The 19129-nt window shown below is 39.6% G+C and overlaps 1 protein-coding gene across 4 annotated transcripts in view; it reads left to right on the top strand.

Moving 5' to 3' along the window:
• Positions 1–362: 362 nt before the first annotated feature.
• TINAG (tubulointerstitial nephritis antigen) overlaps positions 363–19129 on the top strand; it is a 95636-nt gene continuing 76869 nt past the window's right edge. For 2 of the 4 annotated variants that reach the window (XM_043907060.1, XM_043907058.1), the window contains exons 1-3: positions 407–862; positions 11934–11997; positions 12611–12700. In XM_043907060.1, the coding sequence (XP_043762995.1) occupies positions 508–862; positions 11934–11997; positions 12611–12700 (509 nt within the window). In that variant the 5' untranslated portion in view covers positions 407–507. Of the gene's footprint in view, positions 863–11933; positions 11998–12610; positions 12701–19129 lie in introns of all 4 variants that reach the window. The other 2 variants (XM_043907059.1, XM_043907061.1) reach the window with 2 other exon arrangements.

Genomic DNA, 19129 nt, shown 5'->3' with positions numbered 1-19129 from the left:
AGCCGAGCAGGCAATCTCAGGAGAGTCTGGATTTTAGTGGCAGTGCGAATAAGTGAGATGAATAATTGTGCTTTTGACTTTTGAATTTCCTACACCTTGCCAGTAGTCATTGCAGCCAAAATTTGGGCCATGTGTATTCCAGAGAGGTTTTTGATTTAAGAATCTAGGTTATTTTGAAGGTAAGCAATGTTCAATGTATCATCTACACCTAAGATTTTATGTATTTATTTTTATGGCAATGGATGTTTTTCCTGTAATATGAAATATAAAATTTTAATGTTGGAGGAATGACAATGGTCTATTGGTAACATGCACGTTATCTTTGGCAAGCACTGAAATTCTTGATTAATGTTTAACTACAAGAAATACAGTCAGTTCAAGTGAAGTATCAGTTTCTGGATTCAGGCTGAGTTGTCTTGATGATTAGAACTTAGGCTCCAAGGAGAAGCCCCAAGGCCAAGGGGATCGAACATAACAACCAGTGGGAGCCTTGCTGACCTCTGGAGAATGTGGGCCGGTTGTAAGATCTTAATCCTTGCTTATCTCACCACAGAAATTTGGATGGAGAGACAGTATTTTTCACAACAAGAAGTGGACCCAGGAGCTGAGTTCACTAGGAATCACACCATTTTGGAAGGTACTCGATTCAAAAGAGCCGCTTTCGAAGGGCAGTACTGTAGAAGTTTTGGTTGCTGTGAAGACAGAGATGATGGCTGTGTGACTCGGTTCTATGAAGTGGATGCGCTGTGTTACTGTGATAAATTCTGTGAAAGGGAAAATTCTGACTGCTGTCCTGATTACAAGTCATTTTGCCATGAAGAAAAGGGATGGCCTCCTCACACAAAGCCTTGGTTCCCAGAAGGTAGGGTTTGGGAATGTGTTCAAGCATTGTCCTAGTTCATTACAAGATCTGTCCAGCTGTCTTTCTCTTTCATTCCTTCCTGCCTCCTTCTCTCCTTCTCTTCCCTCTTTCCTTCTTTCCCTCCCTACCTCTCTCTCTCTCCTTTCTTTCCTCCCTTCCTTTCTTGAGTTGAAATGAAAAAATGAATACTTTGATCACCAGGTTAAATGTCTTTGGATTGTTAATGTGCTTTGATTCAGATGCTGGTACCTGCCTCAGCCTAGCACCTTCAGCAAAGTCCTGCTGTGACAGCCACAAAGGCTGATTTCCATTCTGCTTTGAATAGTCACTCAACTTATAAAAAGTTACTTAAGATTCTTTCTTTGTAAAATGTCTTGACAAAAAACAGCCTCTCATGCTTTTTTGAGTGTAACCTCAGAGAATCACATCAAAGTCACCAGACTGATCCTCTGCAGATATGTGTAACATTTTACTTATTTTCCCATGAGTGGCCTTAGAACCTGTGTCACAGCAATGCCATTTAAACCAACGCAGGAGCATAATAAAAGTGGCCACCCTCCCTGCCTAAGTAATACCAAAGACTCTCCCTGTGTGTTTTTGTTCATTTTGCCAATCAGGGATTTTAAACTGGGAAAAACAAAACAGTGCTCCATACAGAGTAGTTTTAACAGTCTAAGACTGAGTGAATAAATACAAATATTGGGTTGGGCAAAAAGTTAATTTGGGTTTTTCTATTACATTGTATAGAGCAACCTGAATGAATATTTTGGTCAACTCAATAATTCATAAGGAGAACGGTGCTACTTACTCTGTTGGTTTAATTATAGTAGAATGATTGTAGGTTCTGAGCAATCAATATATCTAAAGTTTGCAAAAAACACAGAACAAAACTCTACTCCTGCACTTCATATGAGGGAAAATTCAGGTTTCCTCAAAGCTCTGTCACATAATTATAAGTAGGTGGTGGTGAGTGGAAATTACAATTAGAAGACACTGCAGGACAAATTAGGATTTGTATCCTTACAGCAAAATCCAGATGCTGATTTTGCTTTCATTTTCAATAGTGTCATCTTGTTTGTAAAACACACACATGCTACGTTAAAATTTCCACAGCATAGTCATTCCTGCTAGACCTTTGCCTTTCCCAGCAAACAGCAATTTGATAGTTTATCAGAAATGGGCGATCTTGTCATTCACTGAAAAATATTCATTGACCATCTCCATCATGCCAGACATTGCACTTTTGCTGGGGCAACCATGGGGAAGAAAAAAGACAAATCTTATCTTCATGGGAGTGACAGTCAAGTTTTGTGGGACGGGGGATGGGGGGTCGTGGTGCTTGGTGTAAGATATTTAACAAATTCACTATACAGTTGCAAATTGTGTTAAATTCTCAGAAGGAAACATTTAGGGTGCTATGGGAAAGCCTATCAGAATATAATGTCAACATGGAAAGCAGTGTAGAGTATTAGCTTGGGGAGTGAGGGGTGTGGTCACTGGGGAGCTGACGGAATGGGATCTGGGAGCCAGGAGCTTGGTGTGGTCTAGGTGCTGGATGGAGACCTCCATTTCTGGAGAGTCATGGCCAGCAGAGGCTTGAAGGTGACGTAAGAAGGGGTTTGAGAGGAGTAGAGGTCAGATTTCACTGGGACTTATGGGCTATATCAAGAATTTTAGATTTTATCCTGAGAACTCATTGAAAGTTGTCAGGTATGAGCAGGATCGGCTTCACGAACGTTGAGGGTGAGTATTATGTATTAGCTGCAGTACTTTTGATGTGCTAAAGCATACTTGAGTTTTTCTTATTTGAGCCCTGTAGCCCATTTAGAAAAGAAACTGCTTCTGCTTCTATGTCCGTTTTTGCTTGAAAGGTAAGACTTTAATTTAGGGTTATGTTTTAGGTAGACTATGTTCCTCGTATAGCTTTTATTCTATTCATGATGGAGGGATGCAATTCATCATTTTATGTAGTAGCAAAAGGTTCACATCATAACTATACTCATGCAGGTAATTGTTTTGTTTTTTCTTTCTTATGAAAGTAGCTTGTTGAAAGAAAATAGCAGTACACAATATTGAAAAATGGTACAAAATTATATAAAATAAATAGACAATGGCGTACTATTTGTAGTAATTTTTGGCAAGAATGAAGTGGCTTTCCTCTGAGATGCTAGAAACAAAATCACTGATTTATGAAATGCTTTTCAGTTATTTAAGTGCATGATATGGTCTAGTTTCTTATACTGTAATTCTTTTTCAATCTGGGACTTAAAATTGCATTATCTTAAGGTTTAAAAAAAATTGTCAATTAAGTAAATAATGTCCCCCCTTTTAAAAAATTTATTTATTTTACTTGGAGGCTAATTACAATATTGCAGTGGTTTTTGCCATACATTGACATGAATCAGCCATGGATGTACATGTGTTCCCCATCCTGAACCCCCCTCCCACCTCACTCCCCATCCCACCCCTCAGGGTCATCCCAGTGCACCAGCCCTGAGCACCCTGTCTCATGCATCAAACCTGGGCTGGTGATCTGTTTCATATATGATCATATACATGTTTCAATGCTATTCTCTCAGATCAGCCCACCCTTGCCTTCTCGCACAGTCTAAAAAACTGTACTATACATCTGTGTCTCTTTTGCTGTCTCGCATATAGGGTTATCGTTATCATCTTCCTAAATTCCATATATATGCTTTAGAATATTGTATTGGTGTTTTTCTTTCTGGTTTACTTCACTCTGTATATTAGGCTCCAGTTTCACCCACCTCATTAGAACTGATTCAAATGTATTCTTTTTAATGGCTGAGTAATATTCCATTGTGTATAGGTACCACAGCTTTCTTAACCATTCATCTGCTGATGGACATCTAGGTTGCTTCCATGTTCTCAACCACTTGTAAAAGAATGAAACTAGAACACTTTCTAATACCATACACAAAAATAAACTCAAAATGGATTAAAGATCTAGACATAAGACCAGAAACTATAAAACGCTTAGAGGAGAACATAGGCAAAACACTCTCTGACATAAATTACAGCAGGATCCTCTATGACCCACCTCACAGAGTCATGGAAATAAAAACAAAAATAAACAAATGGGACCTAATTAAACTTAAAAGCTTTTGCACAATGAAGGAAACTATAAGCAAAGTGAAAAGACAGCCTTCAGAATGGGAGAAAACAATAGCAAATGAAGCAACTGACAATAATTAATCTCAAATATATACAAGCAACTCCTGAAGTTCAATTCCAGAAAAATAAATGACCCAATAAAAAAATGGGCCAAAGAACTAAACAGACAGTTCTCCAAAGAAGACATACAGATGGTTAACAAACACAGGAAAAGATGCTCAACATCACTCATTATCAGAGAAATGCAAATCAAAACCACAATGAGGTACCATCTGACGCCGGTCAGAATCCCTGCTATCCAAAAGTCTACAAACAGTAAATGCTGGAGAGAGTGTGGAGAAAAGGGAACCCTCTTACACTGTTGGTGGGAATGCAAACTAGTACAGCCACTATGGAGAACAGTGTGGAGATTCCTTAGAAAATTGGAACTAGAACTGCCATACGACCCAGCAATCCCACTGCTGGGCATACACACCGAGGAAACCAGAAGTGAAAGAGACACGTGCACCCCAGTGTTCATGGCAGCACTGTTTATAATGTCTCTTTTGTATAAACTGGAAGGTGGACATATAGTTACTTCCAGTCATTGGGGAATTTCAAAGGTCAGATACAGAAAACAAGTGATAGAGTTTGAAATGGAATCAGACTGGATTTTCCAGACAAAATCTCCAATGTGACAGATCTTAAGGAAAGAGTCTAGTGAACCATCTGCTGTGAACAGACATAAGCTAATTTGATTATACACAACTCTTATGTTCACCTTGGTAAAAAAAGAAAAAAAAAAGGATGTAAATTACTGGCATTTGAATTGAATGAAGGTTATTTACCCTTTCACAACCTCCTTAACCACATTACAATGAAGATAAATCACATTCCAAATTCTGCTGTGTATACTGATAATTACAAAAATATATGTTGGTACAGAGACCTACACTAGTCTATAAACCTGTGTAAGCTTCATGAAGTCTCAGGTCCCTATCCTGTTAGATGTTGCCACATCTACCACGCTTGAAAAATTTATTGGCATTTTCCCATATCTGATAATATTACAGATTATCAGGTTATAATAAATTCTCCTACCCAGTGGCTGGACAGATGTTTTAGAGATTAATCCTAGGGTATCAGGTTTAAGCATGAAGTCTTTTGATCTTAAGAGATACATAAAAACTGGGGAGTATGAGTGGGATATGATTTTTAACTATTTAAACTAATCTATATAAATTAAATATTGTTAAGTGATAAGAGTTGATTGCTTATATCCATTATGCTGATTAACAAGTTGCTAATTTTACCAATAAAAGCCCATTTCTGACACCCATTATGCTATACTCTAGTGTTCATTAAAAGATGGATAGCGGAACCCCTTGTAGGAGCTGCCCTTGAGTCTGGACTTTCAGGATAAATGATATTGACCACCCATGGGAGGCAGACTCCTGATTAAAGCAGACAACTGCCTTCCCTGAAGTGATGTTGAGACCAATACAGATAGTAGAACACATTATGATGGAGTATTTTTAAGTAAATTATATCATACTGTCATTTTTTTCTCAAATCAAGAGACTTATTTCACTTTCCAAAAATCTGATTTACCTAATTCTTGTAATAATGGCTGTTAATGTTGCAAAACTCCTTTGGTTTTGACAGTCATTACTATGCATCTATCTACTTATTTATATCAAGGTGTAACCAGCTTGATTACCTCACACTGAAGGGCTTTATAAGCTTTTCACTGAGAAAATAAAGACACCAGGAATTCTCTCAGCTCTCATCATAATTTTCAAGTTACTTCCATCTTGGTTACTGTTTCCATGAAGTAGATTCCTCTTCTTGAGCTCTGAATCCCATCATCTCTTATCTTTTCAAGATCTCCACCCTTACAATTGCCTCTTCCTCCCTCCCCCCTCTCCTTTTCTCTTCTTTCCTCTCTCCCTTTTTCTCCCTCTTTCTCTCCTAAACCATCATTTCCCTCCTTCTTTTCTGGATCAATCAATTTACAAAGTTACTGAGTTATGAAAGTGTTTTTGTAGCTCCCAACTTTTCTTTAACTCCTCAATTTCTACTACCTTTAAAGCATCAATCATATTTTCAAATTAACATTTTAAAAGAAATATTTTTTATTTAAAACTAGTAGAATCCAAAACAGGATACAAACATTGCTTGGGAGATGGAACTAGACAACATCAAAGGTTAATTTCTGATCCTGACTCTGTTTCTGTGATGAAGTGATACCTAGTATGGGAACCAAAGTTACAGTTTATTCCTTAGGGTGACACAGGATAATTCATCTTTTCACTGTTGGTGAGTGTAAATTGGTGAAATCATTCCAAAAAAAAAAAAAAAATGATGAATGAATTAAATGCCTTAAAGATGTCCAAACCTCAATTTTGACCCAGAACTTCCACTTCTTGGAATTTTTCCTGAGGAAATAACTGAGAAAGTGAGCAAATGTCATTTACAAGACATTGTCTTGCAGGAAGCTGGTGGGTGGTTGTAGCTCCCAACTTTGAAAAAGCCCACCCTCATCTCCATGTCCTTAACCAGTTTTATCTTATTTCCTCCTTTCCTTTAATGGCAAAATATCTGAAAGAAACATTTCACTTTCTGACTTCTAAACCTCTCATCAGCTCATTCCTACAAGACCTTGTTCCCTGCTACTTTACTGAGCTCTGTCTTGGCAGGATTATTGAAGACTTCCATGTTTTCAAGTGCAGTATTCAGGTGCCAATTCTCTTTTATTTTTTGGCTGTGCTATTCAGCATGTGGGTTCTTAGTTTCCCTACCAGGGATCAAACCTGCCTCCCCTGCATTGGAAGTGCAGAGTCTTAACCACTGGACCACCAGGGAAATCCCAGATCTCCATTCTTTTCTTGACCCCTCAGCTGTACTCTATGTAGGTGACAGCTTCTGCTTCTATGGAATATGTCTGTTGCTTTCCAGGACTCCACCATCCCCTGAATTCCCCCCTTCTTCCCAGGTCACTTCTTCCCAGTTTGTTTTTCTGAATGTCTGTTGGTTACGGTGTTTGAGCTCAGTCCTGGATGTCTTTCTCTTACCTACAAATACTCTCTCAAGGAGACTGTTATTTATTCTCAAAAACTTAAAGATATGCATGTTACTGGCTCTGAAATTCATGTTCCAGCCTTGACTTGACTTTGGACTTCCATTACTACTCTACTTGATGTTCTCCATTTGGATGTCTAACTTAGATTTAATCTTAGTCTAAAACATGTAAAGCAGAAGTTTGATTTCTCACCAAAAACCTGTTCCTTATTTCAATAATAGCATCACTGCTTCTCTATCCCTAAAGACAAAATCTTAGTGAGACTTCTGTGACCCTTCTTTTTCCTGATTCTCCAATAGTTAATCCCATTTGCTTTGGCTCCAAATTAAGTTCATCCAGTTCTTTCCACCCTTATCTGTATCAGGCAAATCCTTCATTCCTCTGGGACTACCATTCCAGGCAGCAGAATAGGAGAGGTGAGGACACAGATTATGGAAGAGATACTTTGGATAAGGTCTTATAAGTCCTTGTAAGCAGTTCAGTTTTAGTCTAAATTTAATACAGAAAAACTTGAGGATTTTAAGCAGGGAGTGACATAACACAGATCTTAAGAGATATCTCTAAATGCTGCTCAGGGGATGAAGGATACACTGGAGTCAGGCAGGAGTAGAGGAAGGTGGTGAACTGAATTTATATATTAGTGTAGAAGGTATTGCTTCGCTTTATCAGTACTTTGGCCAGGCTCGGATGAACAAATAATGGTTTCTGTTCAAGAAGCCACTCTCAAGTGAGATTGTAGCAATCTCTATTACTTTGGCCACCTAGTGCAAAGAACTGACTTATTGGAAAAGACCCTGATGCTGGAAAGATTGAAGGCAGGAGGAGAAGGGGACAACAGAGGATGAGATGGTTGGATGGCATCACCAACTCAATGGACATGAGTTTGAGTAAACTCTGGGAGTTGGTGATGGACAGGGAGGCCTGGTGTGCTGCAGTCCATGGGGTCACAAAGAGTAGGACATGGCTGAGCAACTGAACTGAACTGAACTGATGTATGTATGTATGTATACATATGTATATCTGAAAGCTGGTTTTTATTCATATTGTTTAAACGTTGCTTGTTCAATGTACTAGTTATATAGGTAAAGGGACCAGAAATCACAAAGGTTCTAATTGAAGGGGGCTGTCCTTTCTCTGACCTGTTCCCCAGCTACTAATTTTGAAGTCAAGAGAATGCTATCCCCAGGCCTACCCAAAATCATTAGTACTACATATAGTGTTAAAAAAAGTTCCATTTCTTGGTCTTCCCTCCTTAATGTCAAGTCAGTTCTTTGCATGAGGTGGCCAAAGTATTGGAGTTTCAGCTTCAACATCAGTCCTTCCAGTGAATATTTAGGACTGATTTCCTTTAGGATGGACTGGTTGGATCTCCTTGCAGTCCAGAGGACTCTCAAGAGTCTTCTCCAACACTATAGTTCAAAAGCATCAATTCTTCAGCACTCAGCTTTTTTTATAGTCCAACTCTCACATCCATACATGACCACTGGAAAAACCATAGCCTTGACTAGATGACCTTTGTTGGCAAAGTAATGTCTCTGCTTTTTAATATGCTGTCTAGTTTGGTCATAACTTTTCTTCCAAGGAGTAAATGTCTTTTAATTTCATGGCTGCAGTCACCATCTGCAGTGATTTTGGCACCCAAAAATAAAGCCTGTCACTGTTTCCATTGCTTCCCCATTTATTTGCCATGAAGTGATGGACTGGATTTCATGATCTTAGTTTTCTGAAAGTTGAGTTTTAAGCCAATTTTTTCACTCTCCTCTTTCACTTTCATCAAGAGGCTCTTTAGTTCTTCTTCACTTTCTGCCATAAGGGTGGTGTCATCTGCATATCTGAGGTTATTGATATTTCTCCTGGCAATCTTGATTCCAGCTTGTGCTTCATCCAGCCCAGAGTTTCTCATGATGTACTCTGCATATAAGTTAAATAAGCAGGGTGACAATATACAGCCTTGACATACTCCTTTCCTGATTTAGAACCAGTCTGTTGTTCCATGTCCAGTTCTAACTGTTGCTTCCTGACCTGCATACAGGTTTCTCAGGAGGCAAGTCAGGTGATCTGATATTCCCACCTCTTTAAGAATTTTCCAGTTTGTTGTGATCCACATAGTCAAAGGCTTTGGTATAGTCAATAAAGCAGAAGTAGATATTTTTCTGGAACTCTCTTGCTTTTTTGATGATCCAATGGATGTTGGCAATTTGATTTCTGGTTCCTCTGCCTTTTCTAAATTCAGCTTGAACATCTGGAAGTTCACAGTTCATGTACTGTTGAAGAGTGGCTTGGAGAATTTTGAGCATTACTTTACTAGCGTGTGAGATGAGTGCAATCGTGTGGTAGTTTGAGCATTCTTTGGCATTCATACATACATACATATATGTGTGTATGTGTGTGTGTGAGAGAGAGAGAAATTTTTGCTTTTTGGGCTTTTGGGTGCCCACATTCCTGTTACACCTCAGGTTTCAAACAATGTAGTGTATGTATGTATGTATATGTGTATATGTATATATATTCTTGCTTGGAGAATCCCGTGGATGGAGGAGTCTGGTAGGCTGCAGTCCATGGAGTCGCTAAGAGTCGGACACGACTGAACGCTTCACTTTCATGTTTCACTTTCATGCATTGGAGAAGGAAATGGCAACTCACTCCAGTGTTCTTGCCTGGAGAATCCCAGGGTCAGGGGAGCCTCGCGGGCTGCCGTCTGTGGGGTCGCACAGAGTCGGACATGACTGAAGCAACTTAGCAGCAGCAGCAGTGTATATATGTATGTATGAATAGATGGATGGATAGATGCATATGTCTGTCTGTCTATCTATCTATCTATCTATGGGCTTCCCAAGTGGTACAGAGGTAAAGAATATACCTGTAATGCAGGAAACACAACAGACACAAGTTTGATCCTTGGGTTGGGAAGATTCCCTGGTGTAGGAAATGGAAACGTATTCCAGTATTCTCCTCCATGGACAGAGGAGCCTGGCAGGCTACAGTCCATGGGGTCCCGGTTGGACATGACTGAGCCACTGAGCGCTGAATCATTTGCTGTTCAGCAGAAATTAACTCAACACTGTAAATCAACTATACTTCAGTAAAATAAATTTTAAAAATCAGCTTCCCCCTCTCCCCGCCACCCTTCATCCTCCCTTTAGAAATAGTCGGTGGAATACTTTCCTTGACTTTGAATGAAACTTGAATTGTTGCTTGCATTTTTACTGTTGCTTGCCTAGGTAATGAAAAGTTCTAGGGTGTTCGTAAATTGGAAGCATAGAAATTTATTTACAAAAAGTGTTTAATCCTGGGTAGTAATTAAAACTCTGAACTTGATTTAAAGTTTAATCTTTTCCCTCCCCTGTCGGCCACAAGAGAAGTGTTTTCATTCTCTCTTCCTGTGATGGTGGAATTCACGTAAAAGGGATGGTTAGATGCCAGTACAAGGAGATTTGAAATTCATTAAGCAAAACATTGAACTGTGAGAACATGGTGCTTGCTGAAAGAAAGCAGCTGTAAATGTTTCCTGAGAAACAATTTTTTGAAAAATTGGAAGATAGCTAATCTGAAATTTGCTTTTGTGACATTATGGCTTGTAGTTAAACCAGGTCCCTTGAAATGCTTTCTAAATATGTAGATTTACTCCTATTATTATATACAGTAAATTAGAATTCCTAGAGGGGTGGGATGGAATGAGAGGTGGGAGGGAGCTTCTAGAGGGAAGGGACATATGTATACCTCTGGCTGATTCACATTGATGTATGGCAGAAACCAACACAATATTGTAAAGCAATTATCCTCCAATTAAAAATAAATAATTTTTTTTTAAAAAATTAGAATTCATTTTATTTAACTAGGGGCCATTGATGTGATCTCTCAATGATATGTTTCTATCAAAAAGGTTTTCATGGGACACAGGAGTGAATTATGCTACTTTTGCTAATTCAGTAATTTGTGTCAGTTAAATTTACAAAGGGATTTAGTTTGTAGACAGGGCACTATTTTACCATATCTTTCTGGTTGGTTTTCATGCAAGGATAATTCACCATTGATCTCTTTGGAGTAGTTTCAATAATCTGGTAAAATAGTTAGCAAAAAGTTTCAGTTAATGTGACTTGGCTGGTAGCTCAGACCATAAAGAAACTTCCTGCAAGGTGGAAGACCCAGGTTCAATCCTTGGACTGGGAAGATCCCCTGAAGAAGGGAATGGCTACCCACTCCAGTATTCTTGCCTGGAGAAATCCATGGACAGAGGAGCCTGGAGTGCTGCAGTCCATGGGGCTGCAAAGAGCTGGACACAACTGACTAACTAAACACTTTCACTTTTTGGTTAATAGTTGAGGAACATTTAGATTTAGAACACAAAGGGCTGCAATCTTATAAACTTTTCTCCTGATTCAAATTCTGGAGAAAAAATAGAGTTTCTCTTTGTAAGGTGAATTCGCTGAAATGGCTTCATATTTTGGTCCAAAATCTTGAGCTCCTTCCTCTAATCATATGCAACTATTTATACCCACATGAGACTTGATTAGATTTTAAGATGAGAAATGCTATTAATCATTTCAAACACTATTTTACTGCCTACCTATTTAAACACATTAATTATTTTTTGAGTGTGTTTAGTGATTAATACCTCAGTAATCTAGTTTTTATGCTTTACAAATCCTCTCAGCTGGAACAAATACACAGAGCAAAGATAAAAGCTCATGGAGCAGATCCAGAAAAATTGGATATATAAACCCTGACAAAAACCCCATGTAGATTTCTGTCAGATTGGCACCAAATATTTTTGCATATTTGAAAAAACTAAACAAAATTTTAGAGTACTTGTTATGTGAATACATTTTATTAATCAATTTAGAATTTTGATTTGTTTACATGTTATGTTGACAGGCTGCCACAGAGATGGTCAACATTATGAAGAAGGATCAGTAATTAAAGAAAACTGCAATTCCTGGTAATGAATTTAAGTGGCACAGAACTGAATTCTACTGTCTGTGTATGTTTAATATCTGTGAAACAAAACATATGTTTAAATACAGATACACAGAATTATAAGATATCACATATCAGTAGTCTTTATGAGCATATTTAATTTTAATAGATGTGTAAAATCTACACATGAGTATTTCTTTTGAGTTTGATGTTTGTGACACTGCATTAAGCATATCTATTAATGACAAACATTTTGATATACTATAGGCAAATCAAATCATGTTTCCTTGAGCACAGTAACTAAATATATTATAATCAGACTGCCTTAAAATGATTATCCTGCAGAAAATTTCCAATTACACATACTGAATCTGCTGTCTTCATTGTTGTCTATTTTCAAACTTCAATGACTGAATGGTCATTTCATTCATTAACTGCCTGGAGTAGAAGATGTTGTGTTGTAGCGTAGTTAACGAACGTATTGTGATTTGCTTTTGTCAAGAATTAAATGGTCATACAGTTAACATTAATCAAAAATATATTTTATACCTTAACAAAGTGCAACTCTTGGTACTAATTTTGTAAATGTACTCCTAAAAGGCCAAGTCACTTTCATAATGTTTGTATTTTTACAGCACCTGCTCAGGACAGCAGTGGAAATGTTCCCAGCATGTATGCCTTGTTCAACCAGGATTAATTGAACATGTCAATAAAGGAGACTATGGGTGAGAAATATTTTGCTTTCTGGGATTTTTGGTGCCCACCTCCCTGTTACCCCTCAGGTTTCAAACAAGGTAGTTCCTATCACTTACCTGCAAAAAGATCATTCTTAAAAAAAAAAAAAAAAAGAGTGTGAGAGAAATGGAGAGGGAGATAGAAAGACATGTGAAATTGGAATACACGGAGGTAAACGTCAAACAACTAAAAATTAAAATGTACAAAGGAGAAACATGGAGCATGGTCTTAAATTATTCAGGAAGGAGCAGTGTCATGGTATGAGTGAGGTGCGCAGGAGGAAGTTTAGTTTAAATAAGTAGTCAGACAAAATCAGGAAGTAGCAAACTGATTCATTGATGTTTATCTTCTTTCCTTCCACATTTGCCCTGACCTAGCCAATCACAGGCTCAAGCTATCCTGTGCAGAATCTTACCTTAAGAGAGTAGTATTTTATCTTGAGGATTCCCCAGAAGACCAGTCCATCTAGACAGTTTCACTGAGATGATTGATATCTAGCCAATTTCACTCATAGTTGAGTCAAAAGAAAGATCAGGCCATTTTACTTTGCTAATAAACAAAAACTTGGGCTGATTGACAAAATAACAGTTTGATGCTCTGATAAATTAGCAAAGTCACTTTCCCACTTACATAGAAGGAATAAAGTAAAAATGCCAACACTGGCTTTCTTTACAGAACTGAAAGGAAGAGGGATGGTGGGATGGTTTCTGCCTCAGGATTTCTCTACTCTTGGTAACATTTTCCACCTTCAGGAAAAGATTTCACTTGAAAAGATCTATTGTCTAGCAACTATAAAAGTGAAGTCATCCTCAAATGAATTTTTTAAAACTAAAAATATAGTTTCTCCCCACACTTAAGCTGTATGTTTCCCAGCACAATGGGACACTAATTTTCAATGTATCCTGAGTATTTTCTTGGAAGACATGAAAGACAGAAGTCACATTTGTTGATATTAATATTCTCAAACCATTTTAAACTCCTCTGTGTGTGTGTTTTACCAATATTTTAGGTGATAATATGATGACATTTTAAGTATTTCAAGGGAAAATCAATTCTTTTCCATGGCTAAGTGATATTTAAATTATTAAAAGAACATGAGAGTATGTGTCATCATGAGAGATTATCTGAATCAGGTTCCTAAAAGGATTCAAATGCTTGACCTAACAAGCATGCATTTCCAGAAAGCCAAGATAAGCAGCCAACCTTTCTGCTGTCACAGAACCCAAAAGAAACCACCACCTAAAGCAATGTGGAAAAAAAGTCATATAAGAGTCTAGATCTGTTGGGAATGCTATCTCTCTTGGAAGGAAGAATTTTTCCATCATTTGTTTACTGTTGAGAGTACTCGAGGAATATTTCAGAGGCATGGGCCTTACCTTTTAGTAGCAAACATAGATGACTCAAAAAAGAAAAAAAAAAAAGGTGATATAGAATTGCAGCAAAAGAAAATATACACAGACAAAAGGGGAAAAAGAGGAGTATCACTGATCGCCCTGCTTGTGGCGCCAATTGTCTTGCTGTCTCCCACTGTGCACAATGTTCGTTGAACCCAGGGTAGGCAAGGCACAAGCTAAGAGGCTGGAAAGAGACTCGAGGAACCGTAGGAACTTCAGACACGTTTATTCTCTCCTGGTGGGCACGGCAGCCATAACACGGCTGGCTCAGCAGAGGTACTGCAGTTCTCCCCTCTCCTGACTGACCCAGTGGACACAGCCATGAGGCAGCAGTAACTCCCCCTACTTTATGGGTGGAGCTCACATATGTGCATACTGCACACAACTCGTGACCAACTGAGTACCTCATTACGAGCATGTGCAGTGCTATAAATGATTTCAGCTGTTACACAGTCATTGTTTACAAAATGTGGGGCAAGAGAGCCTGAACATGCCATCTTGGCCAATTTGCTCTCTCCCCACACTCCACCCCTTCAAGGTCGCTCACCTCACATTCTATGTGCCGTCCATTTGTGATATTCCCTTGGCCAGTAACACTGACCCTTGGATTTAATCTTGCAACAGCAGTAGCTACAACAGCAAACAGTTACTTCCCTAACACATAGCAAAGCCCAACACCAGGTATCACTTGGGACTCATGTTGCAGTCCTTGCCCTCATGGGGCTAGAAGAGTTACCCACTGCACGTGGAGTGCCTTTATCTTCCACGGCCAAGTCTAGTCCACCATCTGTCCTTGTGAGATTGTAGGAGAGCCTCCACAGGGGCAACTCCACTCCTGCGGAATTTTTATTAAGGACACACAAAACCCCCAAGAGGCACCAGGCCCACCCCTCAAGGAAGGGATCTTTTGTGGTGTTCACAGTCCACCCACATGATTACACTTTTCTAAATCTGAGGACATGGCCTTTACAGTACACCTCCCCATAAATTAGCCCACATTTGCATCTGCATAACCCAGAGGTCGGGACGCCTGCTAGCTCAGGCCCCCTGTGGGTTCTTCGCACTTTCAAAATGGCGTCCTGCGTGCCGTCTCTCTACTTCTCTCAGTGAAGTGAAGTGAAGTGAAGTCGCTCAGTCATGTCCGACTCTTAGCGACCCCATGGACTGTAGCCTACCGGGCTCCTCTATCCTCGGGATTTTCCAGGAAAGAGTACTGGAGTGGGGTTGCCATTTCCTTCTCCAGGGCTTCTCTCAGTAAGGACCTGCAAAACCTCTCAGGTGCCGGGCCCACCCCGTGTCCCAAAGTCACAAAAACCATGCTTCCAAGTGTTTCCTGTGCGTTTGCTGAACCTGCTTACCCAAGTCGGCCAACTCCACCTGAGTATATGGTTGGTATGTCATAAACTCAGTCACATTGGGGTCCCTTGAGGATACCCCCCATCCCACCTTAGCCTTCGGCTGCTCACGCTTCACTCTTTTTCCCCTGCTGCACAACGGGCCTCGCTGCCAAGCGGGGACCCACGGTCTCATGATGTTCATCATCACTGTCACTTACCACCTCGCTGTCAGGGATGCTGGGTTCTTCAGGGCCACGGGGTTCTTGCTCTAACACCAATATACGCTGCTCTAGTTCTTCCAAGTGTCTCTACATTGCACACCGGGGTGGCATCACAGAGAGCACTATCAGTATTTGCCTTCAGGGCACTCAGGAAAACCCACCCCACTGTGCCAGGCAGTTCCTGCCGCCTTGTTTGGCAAATGGGGACTCGCTGCCTGTAATGCCTTTTCAGTAGTATCCAGTGAACCATCCAGTCCCAGTCTTCCACGGGAGCCCATGTCAAGAGAACAGAGGCCACACAGTACCATATGCTATCTGTTGGCCGCTGGCTTCCTCCATCTAGTGGAGCCTCAGACTCCCCTACCCGCTGGGTATCCTGCCAACTATGCCAGTTATATCGCTGATCATCCTGTTTGTGATGCCAATTGTCTTGCTGTATCTCACTGTGTACACTGTTCATTGAACCCAGGGAAGGCAAGCTGTGAGCTAAGAGGGTGGAAGGGGACTTGAGGGGCCCCAGGAACTGCAGGCACGTTTATTCTCTGCTATAACACAGCCTCTCTCTTGGCCGGTTCAGCAACCATAGCAGTATTCTCTCCTGGCTGATGCAGCAGCCATACAATCCTCTCCTCTTGTGACTGATCCAACAGACACAGCCGTAACACCACAGTAATCCCCCCCACTTTATGGGTGGAGCTCACATATATGTGTACCGCACACAACCCGTGACCATGCGAGTACCTCGTGACATGCATGTGCAGTGCTATAAATGATCTCTGCTGTTACTACTCACTGTTTACAAAACATGGGGCGAGAGAGCCTGAACACACCATCTTGGCCAGTTTGCTCTCTGCCCACAGAGGTAAGTAAAAGAGATGAGTGATGAAGAAAAGGGCTAACACTAAAACTATTTACCAGGGAAGAAAAAGACAGAGTGTAGAAAGTCCTTGGATTTAAAAGAAAGTTCTAATTCTCAGATATTTACTGTTTCTGATGTTCAAGTTGCTTTCTTGTGTGAAAATGAAATCATTTTATATCATTCAGTGTCTATTTTAGTCTCTTTTAAAAATAACCTACAGGCAAATATATGCAGCCTTTGCTTTAAAGCATTTATTTCTGGCATCTTGGTAGTATCTAGATCCAAGCCTTTATTTATTCTACATAACCTACTTTGGTGCTTATTTACTCCTTGTATTATGTTTTCATGCAATTAATATTAACAAAACATGTGTACCCTTTTGGCACTGCTGAGGATACAAATAAATAATGTCTTAGAGGAATTTACAATCCAGCTGAGGAGCCCACATGTCATAGATTTGTAAAAGGGTTTCTAATGATAGGGCTGTTATAAATCCCAAATTCGTAGCACAAGTGATAACCAGCAAGTTAGAACAAAGGGAGAAAGAGACAGTCTCAGTTATCTGATGCTGTGTAACAAAATCACTTCGGAATTTAGTAGCTTAAAACCACAAGCTTTATTTATTTATTTATTTTTGAGAGTTCTCTTTATTTTGGCTGCACCTTGCAGCATATGGGATCTTTTTTAAAATTAATTTATTTTTTATTGAAGGATAATTGCTTTACAGAATTTTGCTGTTTTCTGTCAAACCTCAACATGAATCAGCCATAGGTATACATATATCTCCTCTCTTTTGAAATTCCCTCCCATCTCCCTCCCCACCGATACGGTATCATAGAAACTTACCTTACATTACCATATGTAAAATGGATAGCCAACGGGAGTTTGCTGTATGGCTCAGAAAACTCAAACAGGGGCACAAGCTTTATTTATTTATTTATTTTTTATTAAATTAATTTATTTATTTTAATTGGAAGCTAATTACTTTACAATATTGTAGTGCTTTTTGCCATACATTGACATGGAAGCAACCTAGATGACCATTGGCAGAAGAATGGATAAGAAAACTGTGTTACATATACACAATGGAATATTACTCAGCTATTAAAAAGAATGCATTTGAATCAGTTCTAATGAGGTGGATGAAAGTGGAGCTTATCATACAGAGTGAAGTAAGTCAGAAAGAAAAACACCAATACAGTATACTAACACATACATATGGAATTTAGAAATATGGTAATGATGACCCTATATGCGAGACAGCAAAAGAGACACAGATGTAAAGAACAGACTTTTGGACTCTGTGGGAGAAGGCGAGGGTGAGATGATTTGAGAGAATAGCATTGAAACATGTATATTATCATATGTGAAATAGATGACCAGTCCACGTTTGATGCATGAGACAGGGTGCTCAGGGCTGGTGCACTGGAATGACCCTGAGGGATGGGATGGGGAGGGAGGTGGGGGGGTTCAGGGTGGGGAACACATGTACACCCATGGCTTCATTTTTGCGTTCACATAAGCATACAGGATGGGCTTAGCTGAGGCTCTTTTCCTGATCTTTCCTTGGGTTACTCATATGTCCACAGACATCTGGAGCCTTAGCTGGGCTGCACTGTCTAGGTGGCCTCACTCCCATGGCTGGTGATTGGTGCTGGTTGTTGGGGGCCCACATGTCTCCAGGAGGACAGCCTTGTCATCTTCATATAATGACAGTGTTCAAGTGGGACATGAGTGGAGGCTAGAAATGGCCCCTTCGGAGGCCAAGGCTTGACGTTTTCACATTGCCAGCTTCACTGCTTTCTACTGAGCAGAGCAAGTCATCAGGCCAGCTCTTTCAACAGTTGGAGAAATGAACTCCATTTCTTAATGGGAAGAGCCACAAAGAATTTGTGTCCATTTTTAATCTATCATATCTCTAAACCTGATTTTTTATTATGAACTCAATGTCTAGTCTATTGAATAAGTTGGTCCTGATTTCTCAATAATGTGTCAAGTCAAAAATACCCCAAACTAAAAAGATTAGCCCTTGACTTATCCTTGGTTACTGGTAGCTCCCTCTACCTTGTCAACTAAGCCAGAATATCCGAAGTTAGTTTCAGGCTTTTTCCCTCTTCACTCTCAGTCACTATGCTCTTATTTTTCTCACAAAGCTTATTTTAGAAATTTATTTCCTTATTTTGATGCTATATTCTAGTGCATTTCTTGATGAAGCCTAGTTTGAAGTGATCTGACTTTTTCTTTTGTTTCCAGCTTAATGAAACCTCAAACCAATCCTTTATACTTTCATGGCTGTCCTTCTAAAACAAAGCTTTGCTTCTGTCACTCTTGTTCTTGAAAACTCTTCAATGACACTCCATTGCTTTAGAATATAATTACGCTCCTCTGCATAAATGACAATTTGGCCCAAATTCTTTACCGCCTCATCATTTACACTCTTTCCAGCCTGTCTTTCTGGTCTCTCTCATAGTTTAAGCATTACATATCTCCTCTTCACTAAATGTGCTTCCCAATTTCAAATCTGCTTTGCTCCAGAGTTGCCTTTGTTTAGAATAAATTCTATCTTCTCTCACGTCTGGCCACCTAACTCATTCTCATTCTTCTAGGA

Source organism: Cervus elaphus, chromosome 7, assembly GCF_910594005.1.
Source record: "Cervus elaphus chromosome 7, mCerEla1.1, whole genome shotgun sequence".
Lineage (NCBI taxonomy): Eukaryota > Metazoa > Chordata > Mammalia > Artiodactyla > Cervidae > Cervus > Cervus elaphus.
Note: the sequence above shows the minus strand (reverse complement) of the source record. Positions and strands in the feature narration are given on the sequence as shown.